General features: G+C 43.8%; 1 protein-coding gene across 14 annotated transcripts in view; it reads left to right on the top strand.

The window, feature by feature from the left end:
• CABIN1 (calcineurin binding protein 1) overlaps positions 1-20254 on the top strand; it is a 242382-nt gene that overhangs the window by 93091 nt on the left and 129037 nt on the right. For all 14 annotated transcript variants that reach the window (XR_010592855.1, XM_065568352.1, XM_065568345.1 and 11 more), the window contains one exon: positions 3035-3148. Coding sequence is in view for 13 of the 14 variants with exons in the window: in XM_065568352.1 (XP_065424424.1) it covers positions 3035-3148 (114 nt within the window). In the remaining variant the exon portion in view is untranslated. The remainder of the gene's footprint in view (positions 1-3034; positions 3149-20254) is intronic.

The raw sequence follows: 20254 nt of genomic DNA, 5'->3' as shown, positions 1-20254 counted from the left end.
GTGTCTTTCACAGCTCATTGGAAAGCCAGGAGGTGTTCTGTAAAGCATGTATTGTGAGAGATGTTGCCATCAATTATTTTAGGTTCTACAAGAGTAAATTTTAAGACAAGATTCACACGATCGCAACACCTTAAAAATTAGTGTCTACTGAAACATCAGACACCGTGGTCAGATAATAGCATTGCTGTGTAAATGATATATTATAGAAACCTTCAGATGAAATGGGCAACGGAGAGACTTTAAAAGAAAAGTTACCTTCTCTCTGATCATATTCTAAATGTAATTATGATACACCTTTACCTCGATATAACGCTGTCCTAGGGAGCCAAAATATCTTACCGCGTTATAGGTGAAACCGCGTTATATTGAACTTGCTTTGAGCCACCAGAATGCGCAGCCCGCCCCCCACCGTCCCCCCCGGAGCACTGCTTTACCGCGTTATATCTGAATTCGTGTTATATCAGGTCGCGTTATATCAAGGTAGTGGTGTATATCCACCTCAATATGACAATCAGCCTAGTCCATGATAATAAATTGCTGCACTTTTATAAATTTTCTGATAGCAATGCAACTTTAGGACCAATCCTTCAGCATGCTGAAATCAATGAGTGTTTTGCCATTTTTTTCAATAAAAGCAGGAGCAGGCCCTTTTTTGCATAGCTTCTTTTATATCTTTGGTTTTCTACTGTCTGTAACTTAAAAGGCTTTACAGATTTGTATCATAAAAGTCAGTGCATGGTTATGGTGTAAATTGCAGAAAACAGTGCTATGGAGAGAGAACATGGTGAGGTTAAAGCATTTTATTTTCCAGTCATAACACCAGTAAACCTTTTATTATTCATATGTCTCTGTGGTAATAAATATATGTACTGGTCCTCATAAAAGCCAGAAAATGCCTAATGGTATTTGTAAAGTAATGTGCATTTGTCTCATACTCAAGGTAAGCTCTCCAAATTCTGTCCAGTGTCAGATGCTGTAATTACAGATGCCCGATATCTGTTTCTCCCTAATTTCTAACAATCTTTCTAGTTTATCTGAAAGTGCTTTTGACCCTTAGCAGCAGCTGATTGACATTTCCAACATTATGCTTTGTTACACTTGATTCTAGAAACAGTAACCTGTCCAGGGGTGAGTCTCCAATTCTGAAAAGACACGGCGCGTTTCTGCATGATTATTATAACTAAAGGACTGAAAGAGTTTGCAACTAGATAGGGTTTATACATGAGTTGTGCATATTTCAACGAACACTCGCAGGATGGAAAGGAAAATCAGCAGAGAAATAAGGTAAAAATCAGTCTAGAAAAAATCAATAATGTCCACAGAAGATACATCAAGAGGAAAAAGATTAAGGTGGTATAACCAGAATACAGTTGCAGGATATACCTGGGTTAATCAGATTTATGGTTTATTTATGCAGCTCCAAGGTCCATAGAAAGAACACCACAGGCAGGTTATAGCATTGTCACATGCCTCTCAAGAGCTATCACTGCATTCTCTTCCTTGTTCTCTGCCTTTTGTTTGCTCTACAGCTCTAGTGCTCTGGGGAAAAAACAACCCAGTGCTTAACTGCTAAGGAAATCATGGAATGATTGAAGAAAAAGTAGAAGTAAACCAAAGATTTAGCTTGTCAGTGAAACTTTACAATTAATAATTGTCCCTTCTGTTAGTACTCCTGGGTGGCATGTTTTGCCCAGGGCCAACAGCTGCTGTTCTTCTGACCAAATAAAGGCTTTATACAAGTTTTCATATTCATATGTTCATGTCAGACATTGAGTTCTATTGAATCATAATTTTTTCTTCCTTAGGAGACTGATCCTGCAAGATCTTACTCTCAGGAATATTTCTTATTCTCGCATGTTAAATGTTTGTGTGTAAATCAGGATGCAAATGGGGTGCTTGCCAGACCAGGCCCTAATTTCTTAACTTATAAAGCCAAAGTATGGCTTATCTACACACACAAAGTGTACTCCTTTAACTATACTGGTATAGCTAAGGTGTTACAACATACCTAGTGTGGGCACAGTTATACCAGTATAAAGTTGCGTATAGTCGTATAGCTTATTCCCCTAAGGAAAAAGGGGGAATAAGCTACATTCATTTAAGGCACCTTTATACTGGTATGAATGTATCCACACTACTGGTTGTACTGGTATAATTATTTCAGTTTAAAAAAACCAAACTAACCAAAATAATAGTAACAGTTTAAAAAAAAAATCTATCTGTAGACCAGGCTTTAGTTGACAGAGCAATGGTGAGCTTTCTTGCCATCTGAAATATGAACATTTCATTTTCTGACTTGGTTTCTCATTTTTAGGGCTGACAGGGTTTGCAAGTATGGTACATTGAAGTATGGTGATTAGGCACACAGACACACATCCTAGGCAACCAAAAAAAGTGCTGGCAGGGAAACTGCTAAATATTCAAGGGATCTGGCTAGCTGTTTAGTATTTGTGGACAAGAAATTGGTATTAGAAATTAGTGACTTTTTGTTCTGAGTTTGGTTGCTATCTAATCCTTTTACATTGGTTAATGAAATTATGACAATTATTCCATTAAAAAATCCATATAGTCAATTTTTTTTAAAAACAGGTAGAAAATATGTGTGCAACTGAGGTGCTCTAAGTGACAGGAAATGGAAACAGACTTCAGTGGCATTGAGGAAGCACAAAAAAGACTCTAAGTCAGCGCAAAATATGAGGGTCTGAGACTGAATTTGAAAGTAATGGGGGATTGAGTAATTCGCTGCCTAGTGCCAGGGCCAGTCAGTCTTAGGGCTTGTGCTGTTAAACCATCGTGTTTTCTGTGTAAGAGTTTTTTTGAGGGAGATGGGATAATCTAACCTCTGAATTACATTAGTGCCCAAAATGCACAAATATTAGCTGAACTAAGTCTGGCTGCCATTAGACAGATCTCTCTGGAAAAATTATAGCTGGTAATGTATAAATAAAAGCAAGAGGATGTTTTGTACTTTTACCTGCATTAACAAACCGTTCCTCTGTCTCCTACTCATTTTCTTTCTTGCTTGCTTCTGTAGAACCTCCAGTGGGCCCGAGATGTGTTGCTAGGCAGCAGTATCCCATGGCAGCAACTGAAGCACATGCCAGCACAGGGTCTCTTCTGTGAGAGGAACAAGACTAATTTCTTCAATGTAAGTTAATATTGTTGACAAACATACCACTACTTGGACATTTTAACACCTGCTTCTCATATGGAAGGTTTGTTGCGAGAGAATGATGGGAGAATTTAACAAGAGAGGGTTGAAGGGGCAACAAGGAGAAGTTGGATTTGTACTACAGCAAAGGAGGGGCTATAGCACAGAGGAGGGCAAAGGAGAAGTTGGATTTGTACTACAGCAAAATTTACCAGTGTTGTCCCATCTAAGAAGATGTATGCATAGTGCTTATTCCTTATAACAGGGGTGGCCAACCTGTGGCTCCAGAGTCACATGCGGCTCTTCAGAAGTTAATATGCGGCTCCTTGTATAGGCACCGACTACAAGGCTGGAGCTACAGGCACCAACTTTTCAGTGTGCTGCGGGGTACTCGCTGCTCTGACACAGGCCCTGCCCCCACTCCTCCCTTCCCACCCCCTCCCCTGAGGCTGTAGTGCCCTCGTTTCCCCCCTCCCCGCCCCCCCCAGCCTCCTGCACGCCACGAAACAGCTGATCGGGAAGTGCAGGGAGGGAGCGGGAGGCGCTGATTGGTGAGGCTGCCGGTGGGTGGGAGGCACTGGGAGTGGGGTGGGGGAGCTGATAGGGGCTGCTGACATAATACTGTGGCTCTTTGGCAATGTACATTGGTAAATTCTGGCGGCTCCTCAGGCTCACCTCTACCTTATAAGCTTGAGAAGCGATCATCTTACAGTATTAACATGAATGGGGGCGGGAGAATCAGTGGCTTGCCATCATGTGATGGTCACTAAATGCTGCTGGGATGAAAACTGTTTAAAATTCTAATTCTGTTCATCTCTGCGTGTGCATGCGCTCTGTCTCTCTCACTTGGGTAAGTCCTTTTGCACTTTTTGGAACAACCAAAAATAGTGCCATTTGTTCAAAGAATTGTTGAGGTTGGGGGAGAGTATTGAAGTCCTGTATCTAAACATGAGCTACTTTGTCAGCAAGAACAGGAGTTCTAGGTAATCTCATGAAGCCCAGTCTCTAGCAGAGTCTCACTGTACGGCAAACTAGCTGTCTATACATATGTAGCCAAGGTGTCTTTCAGGTCATTACAATGCTCAATGTTTGCTTCACTGTTTAATACTATGGTTTCCTGTACAAAACAGTTTTCTCATAAGAATTGATTTTTGCTTTGCATCTATTTAAAACAAACAAAAAGCCCTCTTCTGAAGACCATTTGCTGTTTTGTGCATTCTGTTCTCAGTAGTCCTCATAGAAAATCAGGGGTGGAAGGGACCTCAGGAGGTCATCTAGTCCAACCCCCTGTTCAAAGCAGGACCAATGCCCAGACAGATTTTTGCCCCAGATCCCTAAATGGCCCCTTCAGGGATTGAACTCACAGCCCTGGGTTTAGCAGGCCAGTGCTCAAACCACTGAGCTATCCCTCCCTCCTGCAGAAGTTTCTTTTGATGTATAGTATGTGCCCTTCTCCGACTGTAATCTACTGGAAGAAAAATGAAATTTCAAGTGTTTCAAAACTGTATCATGGACCAATCTTAAATTCCATCTCCCTCTCTGCTCCTGAAGAGAGGTTTTTGTTATAAAGACTGCCATGTCTGGGAGGGTATAGACTTAGCAGTTGTGATGTAGTTGTTGAGGAGGTGCCTGTGTGTCATGCTATTCTCCTGCAGTGCCTGCCTGCTTTTCCTACAAAAATCTTGTTCTGTAAATGCTTAATCCTGCAAACTATTGAACACACTGGCTCTGATCTAGCAAAGTGGTTAAGCATATAGAATCATAGAAATATAGGACTGGAAGGGACCTCAAGAGGTCATTTAGTCCATCTGCCTGCACTGAGGCAGGACCAAGTATACTTAGACTATCCCTGACAGGTGTTTGGAGGTTTTTAAAAACAGGTTAGACAAAGACTGGGTTTCCACAGCCTCCCTTGGAAGCCTATTCCAGTGGTTAACTAGCCTTCTAATTAGAAAGTTTTTCCTAATACCCGATCTAAATCTCCCTTTCTTCAGATGAAGCTGATCATTTTGTGTTCTAAATCCAGTCCTCTTTATAACGGCCTTAAACACATTTAAAGACTTTTATCAGGTCCCTCCTCAGTCTTCCTTTCTCAAGATTAAACATGCCCAGTGTTTTAAGCTGTCCTTATTTATAGGTCAGGTTTTCTAAACCTTTTATCATTTTTGTAATTCTCATCGGGATTCTCTCCAGTTTGTCCACATCGTTCTTAAAGTGTGGTGCCCAGAATTGGACACAGAACTTCTGCGGAGGCCTTACCAGGGCTGAGTAGAGCAGGACAATTACCTCCCATGTTTTACATACAACACTCCGTTATCTAATTCATTAATTAAAATATTGAATAGTACCAAACCCAAGATCGACTCCTATGGGACCCCACTAGATACATACTCCCAGTTTGGCAGCAAAACATAGATAACTAGTTGAAAAACTGTACTTAAAAGAATAGTTATGCACCCATCTTACAATAATTTCAATTAGACCATATTTCTCTACTTTGCTTATCAAAATGTCATTGGGACTATGTCAAAAGCCTTACTAAAATCAAGATGTATCATATTTATAGCTTTCCTCCATCCACTAGGCCACTAACCCTGTCAAAGAAGGAAATTAGGTTGGTTTGGCACGATTTGTTCTTGACAAATCCATGGTGGCTATTACTTTATTACCTTACTATCCTCTAGGTCCTTACAAACTGATTGCTTAATAATTGGTTTCATTATCTTTCCAGTTATCGAAGTTAGGCTAACTTGTCTGTAATTCCCCAGGTCCTCTTTGTTCCCCTTTTTAAAGATATGTACTATGTTTGCCCTTCTCCAGACTTCTGGGACATCACTCCTGCTCCATGAGATCTCAGAGATAATCGCTTAGGGTTCTACGTTTGCTTCAGCTAGTTCCTTAAGTACCCGAAGATTAATTTCATCAGCCCTTCCTGACTTAAATGCATCAAATTTTATTAAATATTTTTTAATCTGTTCTTCCCTGTTCTGGTTTGTGTTCCTTCCTCCTTTTGTTAATGTTACTTGTGCTAAATATCTGGTCATAATTAACTCTTTAGTGAAGACTGAAGCAAAAGAGGCATTAAATATTTCATTCTTCTTGCCTCATGCTTAGCTTTAATCACATGAGTGTTCCTAAAGAAGTCAGTTGGACTGTTCACATGCTTAAAGTTAACCATGTGCACTGGTGGATCGGGAGCAGAGCATTCAGCACCTTGAAGGATCAAATCCCAATGGCTGCACTAAACAGACTGGAAGAGCCAGTCAGGAGGGAACTGTGCAATTTGTGTGAGAATTGATTTCTACTCAAAAACAGGGATTTACTGTTTAAAAAGAGGTGAGTGGTCCACCTAATTTAGTATCTAGTTTTTGAATGCTAGTGTGAGATACTTCAAAGGAAGGTATAAACCCCCATAATGTCCCTAATTGTATGGTGCTGTGCCATGTGAGGGAAATTTCTTCCTGACCCCAGATGATGATCCGTTTATGCCTTGTTAATTTTATCCTAGATACTATACATTTGCATATTCAGTAAAAATTTTAAATTACAAAATTGAATAAATTCCCACAGTTTAGGATGTTCATACATTATTAACAACTTAAATGTTATAATAAGAAAAATAAAAATATAGTCTCCAAAAGGAAGCTATGCGCCAACTCAACACAACCCTCAAAAAGTAGCATTAGAAAAAAGATGATCCTTGCTTCTGCTGTTGGTGTGCCTATGCCAGTTAAGAGGCCTCATTTAGGATGCTGTCTTCAGCCATGAGCTATTTAAATCTAGGGACTCTTAACTCAAGTGCCCCAGCGTTTCTCAACTGCCATGATGGCACGCTAGGGTGGGGAGTGTCTTAGAGAGCTATAATGTAAGCCATTTAGGGGTTTATAGATCGACGCTAACACCCTAACACCAACACGCAAATAAAAAGTTAGTACTATTATTCAACAGGCATAATATTAATCTTGAGGCTAACTCAGCATAACAGGCTGACAGTGGCATTCTGCACCATCTGTATCTTTCTAGTCCTCTTCAGGGGGATTACCATGTAGAGCAAATTGTAGTAGTCCAGCATAGAAGACATGCAAGCATGGACCACAGTGGCAAGATCCAGATCCAAGAGAAATGGTTATAGTTACTTTGATATAGATGAAAAAAGCCACCGGTGCCACCTGAGATTCCAAGAGCGAATAATGTTCAAAGAACCTCCAAATTGTGAATCATTTGAAAAACTCCCTCCATAATTGGAATAAGAATCACCCCTCCCACCATACCCTGAAAAGCCAACATCCATCTTGTTTGGGTTAAGCTTCAGCCAGTTTACCCTCAGCCAAGTCTCTACCTTGACCAAGCACTAGGAAAGCAAATGTGCTGCATCATCTGGGTCTGGCAAAAAGGAAATACAGAGCTGCATGCCATCTGCTACGTACTGATATCTTTACAGCCCACTATCCTCCTTAATAGCATCACATGTATGTTGAATAGGACAAGGTGGTAACAAAATAGAATTTTGCAGAATCCCATAAAAATAGGCAATTGTCCAAAGCGTCTCTCACACTAATCTTATTCATATGTCAAATATTTTTAATCTTACTAAACTCAATATCCTGCAGCAGTGATTTCCACAGGTTAACAGTGTTGCTTAAAGTATTTACTTGTATCCACTTAAAGTGTATGCCCTTGACATAGAGTGCTCTTTTGTTCTCATCATAGGAAAGGTTAAAATGAATGCCTGAGTGGCTTTCTCCATATGATTCACTGTTTAGATACCATTTCCTTCCAAAGTGAATAGTCCTGCTGTTTTTCTATGGAAGACTCATAGCTGCTGAAATTGTAGCTGATTTAATTTTACATATACAAACAACCATCGTGTGAGAATGAGAGCTAGCAGCTCAAAGATTTTAGTAGGGACCTTGCCAACCTGCTCTTCCAGACATTTTATAAATCATGCATATTCCTGGTGGAATTATTTATGAAATGAGTGAGAGCAGTATATGAAAAGGAATAAACAGGGTAGTGCTGTCTCCTGTTAAATTTTACTGCAGGACTACAGGTCTGAATCTCAGGATGTCCTGTTCTGTTATCTAATTCGTTAGCCCTTGAGCAGCTGTGAGTGAGATCTTTTTGTACTATGCTCTGCTGCCTTGAGGAACAGCAAGTAAGGCTTGTTTGCTTAGCCTTGATGCCACCTCACTGACATTAAACTGAGCTTCAAGGTACTTAAAATTCAGTATTCTAAATTCGAAGGAAATATGCTTCTTTGAGTTGATGCAGATGTGTATTCCACTTAAGTGAGAGCACATCCCGTGCACTGGAGCGGGAACATTTTGCCTAGCAGTACCTGTAGAGGGGCAGCTCTCATGCTGTAGCCCCTCCCCTGACTATATTAGGTGCCGCTGCCCCGACCCTCTGTCAGTTCCTTCTTACCACCCGTGGCTGGAGTCAGAGCTCTGTGTGGTTTAATCCCACATCTCTCTCAGCTAGTGTTTCCTGTTTTATAGTTGTTGTACATAGTTAGTAGTGCCTTAGTGTTTTATTAGCAAAGTTTTCCCAGTGATGTCTGCACCAGGGTTTAAACATTGTCCTTCATGTGGGGGAGCAATTCCCAACAGGGATCCCCACATGTGGTGCTTACTGTGTCTTGGTGAGGCCCATGTTAGAGTGTGCTGTGCAATCTGCAAGTTATTTAAAAAAGCAGACTCAAGTGGCTGGAGACCTCCCTTTAAAGCAGCATCTATTTGAGCAGCCCATGTGGCTTGCTTCGGTGCCGAGGCCCTCGTCTGGTCGGAGGTCACCCTCGGGTTCCGAGAGTGCTCTGGCTTCACGTTCTGGAGCACGTGCAGTGGAGTCATTCCCCATCATTCCCCATCAAGTGCGCCGAGGAAGAGGTTGCATAAGACTAATCAGGACGGTCCCAGGTCCTGTGGGGACACTCCCACCTCCCCCAGAAGGAGCATGGATTGGCACCGGGTGAGTGCCGACACGCAGGATGGCACAGGTACCTGTAACACTGCCCCAGTACTGATTGGGGAGGTTAGAAACCCTGTACCATTGACTCTGGTTCTGGCTTCTGGGTGTGCATTGAGTCTGGTACCCATGAAGGACTGTTCCCTCGTTGGTGGCATGTCAGGTGGCTATAGATCTCTGCCTTTAGTCCCGACCTCTCCTTTGATCCAGGACTTTGCCAGGACTACATCATTTGTAGACCAGTGTGCTGATTGGGTTGCTGAACCACCGAGTCTGTCAGCACCATATCGTAATGTTCCCTTCCTGCAAGTCGTGAAATTGGGGCGGGCATTGGGATCGGTATGAGACACCTCTGCACCGCCACAGTTGGCAATGCAAATGTTGCTATCGCACTTCTCACTGCCGTCGGACATGTCGATACTATTCCTGACTTCGGGGTTGACTTCATTCCCACTGGTGTGCCCACTACTGATGGTACCACTTCTACTTTGTTTAGTTAATTTTGTATATTTGCCTTTAATAAATATATATTATATTATTTTACTTATAATGTCTACAGAAAGGTTTCTATAGTAACTAAATCAGAGATTAATCCACAGGGAGGAGAGGAGGAGCATTTTCTTTATATAGTAAGCAGCTTTTTCAGTTCAGATTCTATGCCACTATTAATAATAATAATAAAAAAATTAAGCTCAGTGCACAGAAGATAGGGTTCACCAATACATGGGTGGCTGGTAACTACGTTTCTTGAGACTGAATGGAAAGGAGCATTGTGAGGGGTTGAGCTCTGTTGCATCAGCAGCTGCCTATACCATGCAGTCTGATGTCCAGGATTTGCGGTTTCGTTGTATATCCCTCACAGCATTAATAAGTTTAGGGGATGAAAAGGCTTTTAGATGTTCAAGGTAAATGCTCATAACATTTTACAAAAGTTATTTCATGCTGTTTTTCACAAGTCTGAATTTCACAATAAAATTCATTAGCCCAAAATATCTTTACATATTGGCTTACAAATGTCTAGTTCAAAATATTGTGGGTTTTTTTTTTTATATTCAGAATTTAAGAACCCTGATAGCCATCTTTGACCATTTTTACTAGGGAGGAAAAGACAGGAATAAAGCAATGTATACACACGTACAACATACTATGCATAAGGAGACGGGTGTACCAAGTCATGCGGGGATGGAGGCTGCCAAGGACTTCAGCACTCTTTCTACCTCTAAAAGTGGCACAAAAATTTGACTGGGCTTTGTGTCTCCAAGGTTTCCCATTCTTCCTTCCATACTCTGGCAAAGCAGAGCCAAGCATAGGCATCAGCCTTCATAGGGCAGCAGCTGTCAGATCATTCCAGCATTCTGAGAGGGAGCAGGTGATGGCTCAGATTAGAGTGATTTTTTCATTGCTTTGGGACTGTTCACACTAAGTCTGATTGGGCTTTGGTACACTGTGAATGGGCCCTGCAGGATTGAGAGTTCTGGCTGCTGTGCAGTCAAAGAATAAGGTTCTCTTATATGTTGGTGCTCTATGTGTACAGGATGCTCATGGGGGCAGAATTAGTCAACGTAGGCCCTCCTCTGTTGCTCTGCCAGTAGTGGGCTTTCTCTGGCCCTGCTATTGGTCCTGCCTGCTCTTACAGTTCTGTAAGGAAGCAGTTGGTTCTGACGAGGGGATCTAGTTAGGAACCATGTGACTTTGGACTGGAATTTTGAGCAGCCAGAGTTGGGCACATGAATTTGAGCTGATGGCATTCTGATTGTTGTTTATATGGTTGGGCAGCAGGGAAGCCAGCCCTATTCCCACCGGGATTCCACAATGTTCCCAAAGCATTATTGACTCACATGACCTGTACTCAGAGATCCAAACCACGTGCAGAATATGCTACATGGTGTCCCTAGTAGCCCTGTAATGTGATAGACATGACCTCACACATAACAGCTGAGGGAGGAGGGAAGCAGGAGATCCAGCAGAGTTGCCTGAGCCGTACTGGGCTCTTTCTCAGGCCAGCCTGAGCCAGCTACTGCTGCTGCCCTGGAGAAGCCCAAGAGATCTGGCAAGGGGTGCTCCTTTAGGCTTCTGATGGACTCAAGTCCCCCTTCTTCTTGTGCCGCTTTATTATAGTGTCTGCTACCCTTCTCTTCTTTCTCTTGGCTGGTAATGGGTTAGGGACACTTTCTCCATCTCTCTCCTAGCTGGTAGCTCTTCCAGATTGGCAGCAGTTTCTGGAACTCCAGATCCTAGGCAGCTGCTGCAGTGAAGTCTAAAATTCTGGGAGGCGCAGCACCAGCATGAAAAAGAAGGGAAAGAATACGGGGAAAAGCTTTCTTGGGGAGGGGGAAGAGGGTAATGTGGTGTGTGGGTTGGGATTCTGCCTCAGAGGGATTCTGCTTCTGAGTGTATTTAATGACATACATTATGGCTGTACGTTGGTTTATGGTTGGATGGGGACGTGTTCATGCTTGGCTGCCACCCTTTGCCAAGGAGGTTGTGGCCCTTCAAGCAATTCTCACACTTATTCTGAAAATTGGTAAGCAATATTGCCAACCGTAAACGCCCAAACTCATGAGTCAGGCCCCCAAAATTGTGAGGTGGTTTTTTTTTAATAATATATATGGGGGGGGGGGTATTTGCCTTCTGGTCCCTAAGGCTTTAGGGTGCTTTTTCTCTGCAACCAAGGAGGCTAGAAACGTTTCTTTTTAAATGAAATCTAAGGTTCTCGTGCAGTCTCTTGATTCCAGCAGCTGTGGCTTTAACAGAAACAAATATCATGAGATTCACAATAAAATTACATGAATTGGCAACAATAAGTAAATGTCCCACTACGAGGGGGCTGAAATAAATAACTTGCAACCTACAGCATTAACCCTCAGCTTGAAGTGTCTAGCACACTTGTGGGCACAATAAAATAATCAATAAAGAGCATAACAAAAATACATATTAAACCAGCCTCAACATGTCTGTTCTGTTTAAGGCTGTAGCAAGGCTCAGAGATGTGATTAAAGTATGGTTACGTTTCATCTACCCTAGAAGACAGAACTGTGATTAACCTTCACAGGAGACAGCTTTGTTGTAACTAGCTCCCCTTCCATAGTTGTTATGATGCAGTGAATAGGCGCTATTCTGGAGAAGTGCAGTCCAGTGGAACAGTGAATGGAATCCCTTACAGCTTCACCACCACCAACTGTGCACTTGTCAGAGTTCATAGCTAAGTAGAGGCAGGGCTGCAAAATATTTGTCTGAGGGGACCTCCAAGGAAAATCAGGTGCTGCAGGAAAGAGTGTTGGTGATTCAGAAGGTATCCACACTTTTGTCTGAGTGTACATCACACTGCACACTCCTTTCGGCGGCAAGTAGAATACAAACATGACAAGCCACCCCACCCCCCGCACCCCCACCCCCAAGGTATAAATAGCAGTGTAGACGGTGAGGCACTGTTTGGGCAAGTACACTAAAGACACTTCTGAACCCTGTGGGTGTGTACACAACAGGGCTCTCTACTCGCCCAAGCATTGCGGCCTCCGCTACAGTGCTATTTTTAGCAGTGTAATGTCCTTCTGTCTCCCTGCTTCTGGAGTCTCCCCACTGCAGAAAAGTATCTGACACGGGGAAAGATTCTGGCAGCTCCCTGCTACTGGAGCCTTTCCCTGCCATAGGGAAAACTCCTGCAACAAGGAACTTGGGCGCCGGCAACTCCCTGTTGCCAGGAGTCTTTCCCTGCAGCAGGGAAAGGCTCCGGCAGCTCCTTGCTGTTCTTTTCTCTGCATTTCTTTCCCTACGACAACTCCCAATTCCCATCCCAGAATGCTCCATTCTCAGCCTCTTCCCCGTTATACTGGCAACTAAATAGTTAATATTGACCCAAGTGTCATTCAAAGTTGATATTCCTTTCAGATTAATAGGTGACAGGAGAGTTCACATCACAGTCATCATTTCACTGTCTGCAGACTCAGGCAGATATCTACATCACTCACTCAGTTCATATTTAAAAGGTTATCTCTGCAGCCATACAGTCTAGAAATTAACTTTCTTTTAAAATGAAAGCTGGAGAATCTGACTTTAATAAATATATCATTTAAGATTTTTACTTCATTTGATTCTATGCTTTCTTTCATATATAGTGCCACTCCCCCACCAACACGACCTGTTTTGTCCTTCTGATATATTTTGTACCCTGGTATTACTAAGTCCCATTGATTATCCTCATTCCACCAAGTTTCTGTGATGTTTATTATATCAATATCCTCATTTAATACGAGGCACTCTAGTTCACCCATCTTATTATTTTGACTTCTAGCATTTGTATGTAAGCATTTTAAAAACTTGTCACTTTTTAGATGTCTGCCATTACATGATGTAATTGAATGGGACTCTTTTTCATTTGACTGTTTCTCATCAGATCCTTCCCATGTTTTATCATCTTCCATCCTCTCCTCCCTACTAGGACATAGAGAATCTCCATTAATAGATCCTCCCCTAAGGAATGTCTCTGTCTAAATCATGTGCTCCTGCACCTGTCTGCTTTCCACCAGTCCTTGGTTTAAAAACTGCTCTACGACCTTCTCAATTTTAAGGGCCAGCAATCTGGTTCCATTTTGGTTTAGGTGGAGCCCATTCTTCCTGTATATGCTCCCCCTTTCCCAAAAGTTTCCCCAGTTCCTAATAAATCGAAACCCCTCCTCCCTACACCATCATCTCATCCACGCATTGAGACCCTGCTGTTCTGCCTGTCTGACTGGCTCTGCATGTGGAACTGGAAGCATTTCAGAGAATGCTACCATGGAGGTCCTGGACTTTAATCTCTTACCTCGCAGCCTAAATTTGGCTTCCAGGATCTCTCTCCTATCCTTCCCGATGTCATTAGTACCTACATGTACCACGACCACTGGCTCCTCCCCAGCACTACTCATACATCTATCTAGATGTCTTGAGAGATCCGCAACTTTTGCACAGGACAGGCAAGTCACCGTGTGGTTCTCCCGGTCATTGCAAACCCAGCTATCTATGTTTCTGATGATCAAATCCCCCATTACTAATACCTGTAATGATGTGTCATTTTACAAATGTACAGTGAATAAATTCCATAGTTTGTCTTTGCCAGCTGTGAACAGAGGATATCAGTAAAAGGAAAAGAAATTAAATGGTATGGAGACTGTCACCTTAAGGAGAAACTGTTGAGCCGTTTACGTTTAAACTACTTCAAGTTACCTCCTTTAAAAATCTAACCTAATGGGACACCTTCAAATTCTGAAAAATGGTAGTTTCACTGTGACTAGAATTTTGAAGATGATGATGTGTAATACGTCTTGGTCTTTTAAAATATATATACTTCTATTTTAATATTAGATTTGTATGCCATTCGATGAAGTGGGCTGTAGCCCACGAAAGCTTATGCTCAAATAAATTTGTTAGTCTCTAAGGTGCCACAAGTACTCCTGTTCTTTTTGCGGATACAGACTAACACGGCTGCTACTCTGAAATCAGTGGTACTGGTGCATAAGCAAAGAAAACAATAAAAAGAGCCACATTAATCTTTCCATATCTTTCAATTAACATTTGCCAGAAATAGCGTATATTAAGCTTTTATTAGAGTGTTTTTAAAAAGAGAATTAAGAAAAAACAAGCAAGTTTTAACTTTTCTTTTTTTTTAAGTAGCTGGCATCAGCATTCTTCTTTCCCCTATAAACTCTTCTAGCTTTTGTCTAAAACCCCTGACACAAGAGTTACTCATTTGTTAAATTCAGTAGCATCAGATGTGAGTGCAGGCAGGCATGTGGCTGTGTATGAATGGAGAGGAAGTGAGTAACTTTGCTAGGTGAAACTTCATTGACTTTAAATATGCTTGACTTTTTTTTAACTCCTTTTTATGAGGGTGATAGCAGTATTCCTTGTGGAAAGGGAATTTAATGGATGTACAGTCAGATTCTAACAACATAAGAATGGTCATACTGGGCCAAACCAATGGTTCATCTAGCCTAATATCCTGTTTTCTGAGAGTGGGCAGTACCAGATGCTTCAGAAGGAATAAACAGCGCAGGACAATTTTGATCGATTCATCCCATGTCATCTAGTGCCAGTTTTTGGCTTAGGGAACGTGGGGTGGCATCCCTGCCACTTTTGCCTTTGCCCATTCATGCACCTTTCCTCCATGAACTTATCAAAGGACTGTTCACTGCAAAGCAATTTTCTTCAGTCCATTTCTAAACGGAAGTACTTTTTTCACTTTGTGAATTTAGGTTGAGATGTTTTCACTAGCTATATGTTGGTTTTAAGAGGATTCTAAGATAGTAATCAATGTAATTCAATGTCATTTCCACTACCCATTCTGTGTATATCGTAACTGCGAGAATGCTTTTGAGGCAGGCTTGAGCTTCTGTCTGAGCTTGCATTGAAGGGAACTGCAAAGCCACAGCCAGTTTAGTATTCATTTATTTTGTGCTCAGGATTTATCAGCAAGATTTTTCAACCTTGCACCTTGTTCCTGTAAGAACTGATTCTATTTTGGGGGCTAAAGGAGCTGATCCTTAGCAAGTAGATGCAAAAACCAGCCACTACTGGGCAGATTGTATTACCTCTGTGAAATCCTGACATGACCTGGGGCTGCAACTGGGACTATATCCCAATTTACTGGGCAAATCGGTCATTTATTGGAATGTTCAGCCTTTGAAAGGGAAGAGGACCTGTAATGAAAAGTATTTTGCTTTATTAAAGCAGCATATGCCATCAGAAATATTCCTGGCACTGCCAGATCTTGGCTGAAGGTTTTAAGCACCTGCCACAAAGAAATATTGTCTAGTGTGAGGGTGCCTGAGAAACTATGTGGGCAGAAGAGAGCAGAATGATCCAAGACAGGATTGTTCTGTGTACAGTACTTTGGGAGTGTGTATGTATCATAATGTGAAGGGCCTAGACATGAGTGAATTTTTATTTAATGGCTTTAAGCTGGTGTGACTGGTCATATGGTGAAAATTAAGATGGAGGAAAGAGGAGATGTGGCAGAGTAGAATATATTTTGTTCTTGTGAAGTAGTTAGGGAGCCTTTTCATGGGTGGATGCAGTAGCACTGCTTAGGGTTACAGATGTAAACATTGAAGCAGAAATACTCCTCATGAATGGTAGTGCACTGGCTTTGGCAGTGTTGCCAAAATTAAGAGAATAAAAAATTTGACAATTGTATTGTGTGATTGTTCCATACTCTTCGGCTCATGAGGAGGAGGTGGGAATTCCTGCCATAATATGCATCCATTTTGCAGCTTGCATGATAACTAGTAGTTGGAGCTCCAGAGGGTTAACAAATCAATCAGAGAACTTTGTGAGCCTCTTGGAAAGGGGATTGGGGAAGGTGTAGGAAGAGAGGAACAGAGAAAGAGTCCACTTGTGGTCAGCATTATACATTTACTCCTATGAGTCACTAAATTTGTTACATTCTCTCATTCAGCAAGGAAGTTCCAAGTACAGCTTGAGTGCGAAATGGCTCATTTCCAAGAGTTCCATGGCCATACTAATTTGCAGTACTTCTGTCAGTGCTACCACTCAGCAGGTGTGTGCGCACACCTCCTTTCAACAAACAGTTTCACAAACTTGGCTTTTGTGAATTTGCTTTATTTTTCTGTAGTTCAAAGGAAGCAAGCTGAGAAAAACAAACTCCTTCTACGTTAAGCCTTTCCTAACAGGTTATTCAGAATGAATTGGGATTGTTGGCTATTTTGCTTTTATTTGCTGTTGAGGTTTGCTGACACAGAATAGAAATTAGAGATGGAAGGTCCTCTTGGGGCATCTTATTGAGATCTTTGCCAGTGCAGGCAAAGTATCTCTCAAGTATTTTGTCCAGTCTAATTTTAAATAAACTGAGGGAATTTCTCTGATTCCCTGGGAAGACTATTTCAGTCTGATAGAACTCACTGAAACAATTTTTCCTGATAGTCAACCTAAATTTTCAATGGCTTTCAGTTACACCTCTTTGGACAAGCGAGTATGGACAGAGACATCTAAATCTACACACAAAACTGTCACTCTGTCATCTCTTAGGTTCATTGGTCTGCTGAAACATTTACTCTGACAGTCTACAAGGAGATAGTGTAAACCGGGGTTGGCAACTTTTGGCACGCGGCTCGCCAGGGTAAGCACACTGGCGGGCCGGGCCAGTTTTATTTACTTGCTGACGTGGCAGGTTCGGCCGATCGCGGCCCCCATTGGCCCGGGACGGCGAACCGCGGCCAGTGGGGACCGTGATCGGCCGAACCTGCCGCGTCAGCAGGTAAATAAAACTGGCCTGGCCTGCCAGGGTTCTTACCCTGGCGAGCCGCGTGCCGAACGTTGCCGACCCCTGGTGTAAACCATCTGCTCTGAAAGAGCCTGGATTGTATTCAGATTGTTTGGATTGATATGTGACTTCGGAGTTGCTTCATCGCTTGCATTAGTGACTTGCTGCTTTGCATAGCGGAATCTGTCAGATTTACTAATCTAACTACTGCAGAAATATGGTTTAGGGGAATGCTTATTCACAATTGTCTATTTTTCTTATGTATTCATTCTTTGCGATCAGAATGAGCATGGATAGTGGCTAAAATGGATCCTGCTTACACATACACAGTGTGTTCCTTCTGACAGAATGTACCAAAAAGTGTGCAGTGAAATCATAAAATCGTAGGACAGGAAGGGACCTTGAGAGGTCTTCTAGTCCAGTCCCCTGCACTCATGGCAGGACTAAATATTATTTAGACCATCCCTAACAGGTGTTTCTCTAACCTGCTCTTAAAAATCTCCAACGATGGAGATGCCATAACCTCCCTAGGCAATTTATTCCAGTGCTTAACCCAGGGGTGGGCAAACTTTTTGGCCCGAGGGCCATTTTGGGGTTGCAAAACTGTATGGAGGGCCGGGTAGCGAAGGCTGTGCCTCCCCCAAACAGCTTGGTCCCCGCCCCTATCCACCCTGTCCCACTTCCTGCCCCCTGACTGCCCCCCTCAGAACCCCCAACCTTCTCCTTGTCCCCTGACCGCCCCCTCCCAGGACCCGCCCCCTATCCAACCCTCCTGCTCCCAGTCCCCTGACTGCTCTGACCCCTATCCACACCCCCGCCCCTTGACAGGCCCCCCTGGGATCCCACACCTATCCAACTCTCCCCGTTCCCCATCCCCTGATTGTCCCATCCAACCGCTCCCTGTCCCCTGACTGCCCCCCAGAACCCCTCGCCCCTTATCCAACCCCCCCAGCCCCGGCCCCCTTACCATGCTGCTCAGAGCAGCATGTCTGGGAGCCACGCCGCACAGCCGGAGCCAGCCACACCACTGCGCTGCTCAGCTGGAGCACGCAACCCTGCTGCCTAGAGCGCTTACCGCACAGCGTTGTGGCTGAGGGGGAGGGGGGGTAGCAGGGGAGGGGCCAGGGGCTAGCCTCCCCATCTGGGAGCTCGAGGGCCGGGCAGGATGGTGCCGCGGGCTGTAGTTTGCCCACCTCTGGCTTAACCACTCTGACATGAAGTTTTTCCTAATGTCCAACCTAAACTGCCCTTGCTGCAATTGAAGCCCATTGCTTCTTGTCCTATCCTCAGAGGTTAAGGATAACCATTTTCCTCCCTCCTCCTTGTAACAACCTTTTATGTACTCAAAAACTTATCATGTCCCCTCTCAGTCTTCTCTTTTCCAGACTAAACAAGCCCAGTTTTTTAAATCTTCCATAATAGGTCATGTTTTCTAGACCTTTAATCATTTTTGTTGCTCTTCTCTGGACTTTCTCCAATTTGTCTACATCTTTCCTGAAATAGGGCGCCCAGAACTGGACATAATACTCCAGTTGAGGCCTAATCAGTGTGGAGTAGAGCAGAAGAATTACTTCTTGTGTCTTGCTTATAGTATTTCTGCTAAAACATACCAGAATGATGTGTGCTTTTTTTGAAACAGTGCTATTACTTTTCATTCATATTTAGCTTGTGATCCACTATGACCCCCAGACACAGTTACCGGCTTCCTCTGAGCCCCAGGAGTGCTCAACCCCCTGCTCTGCCGCAGGCCCTGCCCCCATCCAACTCCATCCCCCAAGATTCCCGCCCCGCCTCTTCATGCCTTCACTCCGCCCCTGCCCCACCTCTTCACGCCCATTTATGACCCCTCCCCCAAACGTGTCCCATCCCCGCTCCTCCCATTTCCCCTACTGCCTTCTGCATGCCGTGGAACAGCTGATTGCGGGAGGCACTCAGAGGGAGGGGGAGGAGTTGATCGGCAGGGCCACTGGCAGACGGGAGGTGCTGGGGGGAAGGAGGGAGCTGGCTGCTGGTGGGTGCTAAGCACCTACTAATTCTTTTTTCTGTGGGTGCTTCAGGGCTCAAGCATGCATGGAGTTGGCGCCTATGCCCCTGGATCTCTTTCTGCAGTACTCCATTTTAGGCAGTCATTTCCCATTTTGTATGTATGCAACTGATTGTTCTTCTTCGAGTGCTTGCTCATATCCATTCCATTAGGGTGTGTGCGCGCCGCGTGCACGATCGTCGGAAGATTTTTACCCTAGCAACACCGGCGGGTCGGCTGTGGAGCCCCCTAGAGTGGCGCCTTCATGGCGCTGAATATATACCCCAGCCGACCCGGCGCCCCCTCAGTTCCTTCTTACCGCCCCTGACGGTCGTTGGAACTGTGGAGCGCTGCTTAGCTGTTCTCCACTCTCCCTAGCTTAGTTCGTTATTCGCAGTTATAGTTATAGTTATAGTCCTAGTGTTTATAGTTAAATAGTTCAATAGTTTTAATAGTTGTCTAGTTGTTATAATAGTTCAGGGGATTAAGGGGGTCGTCTCGCCCTTTCTCCCCCGGCCGCGGGGCCGGGCTCATGCCCAACGCTCCCGGCTTCAAGCTGTGCGCCTCCTGCGCTAAGCCTATGCCCACGAGCGACCCGCACGATTCCTGTCTGAAGTGCCTGGGAGAGTCCCATCAAACAGATAAGTGCAAGATCTGTAAGGCCTTCAGACCAAGGACCAAGAAGGAGCGGGACTTTCGGCTCCGGCAACTCCTGATGGAGGCGGCACTTAGTCCGGACGCTCCATCTACAAGTCAGGCCCCGGCACCTAGCGCCTCGGTGCGCAGTGCCCCGGCGGCACCGGCCATGACGACCACGCGAGTGGCGTCAGATGAGCCTTCCCGGCACCGGACCTCGTCG

Source organism: Chrysemys picta, chromosome 15, assembly GCF_011386835.1.
Source record: "Chrysemys picta bellii isolate R12L10 chromosome 15, ASM1138683v2, whole genome shotgun sequence".
In the NCBI taxonomy this organism is placed as follows: domain Eukaryota; kingdom Metazoa; phylum Chordata; order Testudines; family Emydidae; genus Chrysemys; species Chrysemys picta.
This window is presented reverse-complemented; position numbering and strand designations above follow the sequence as displayed.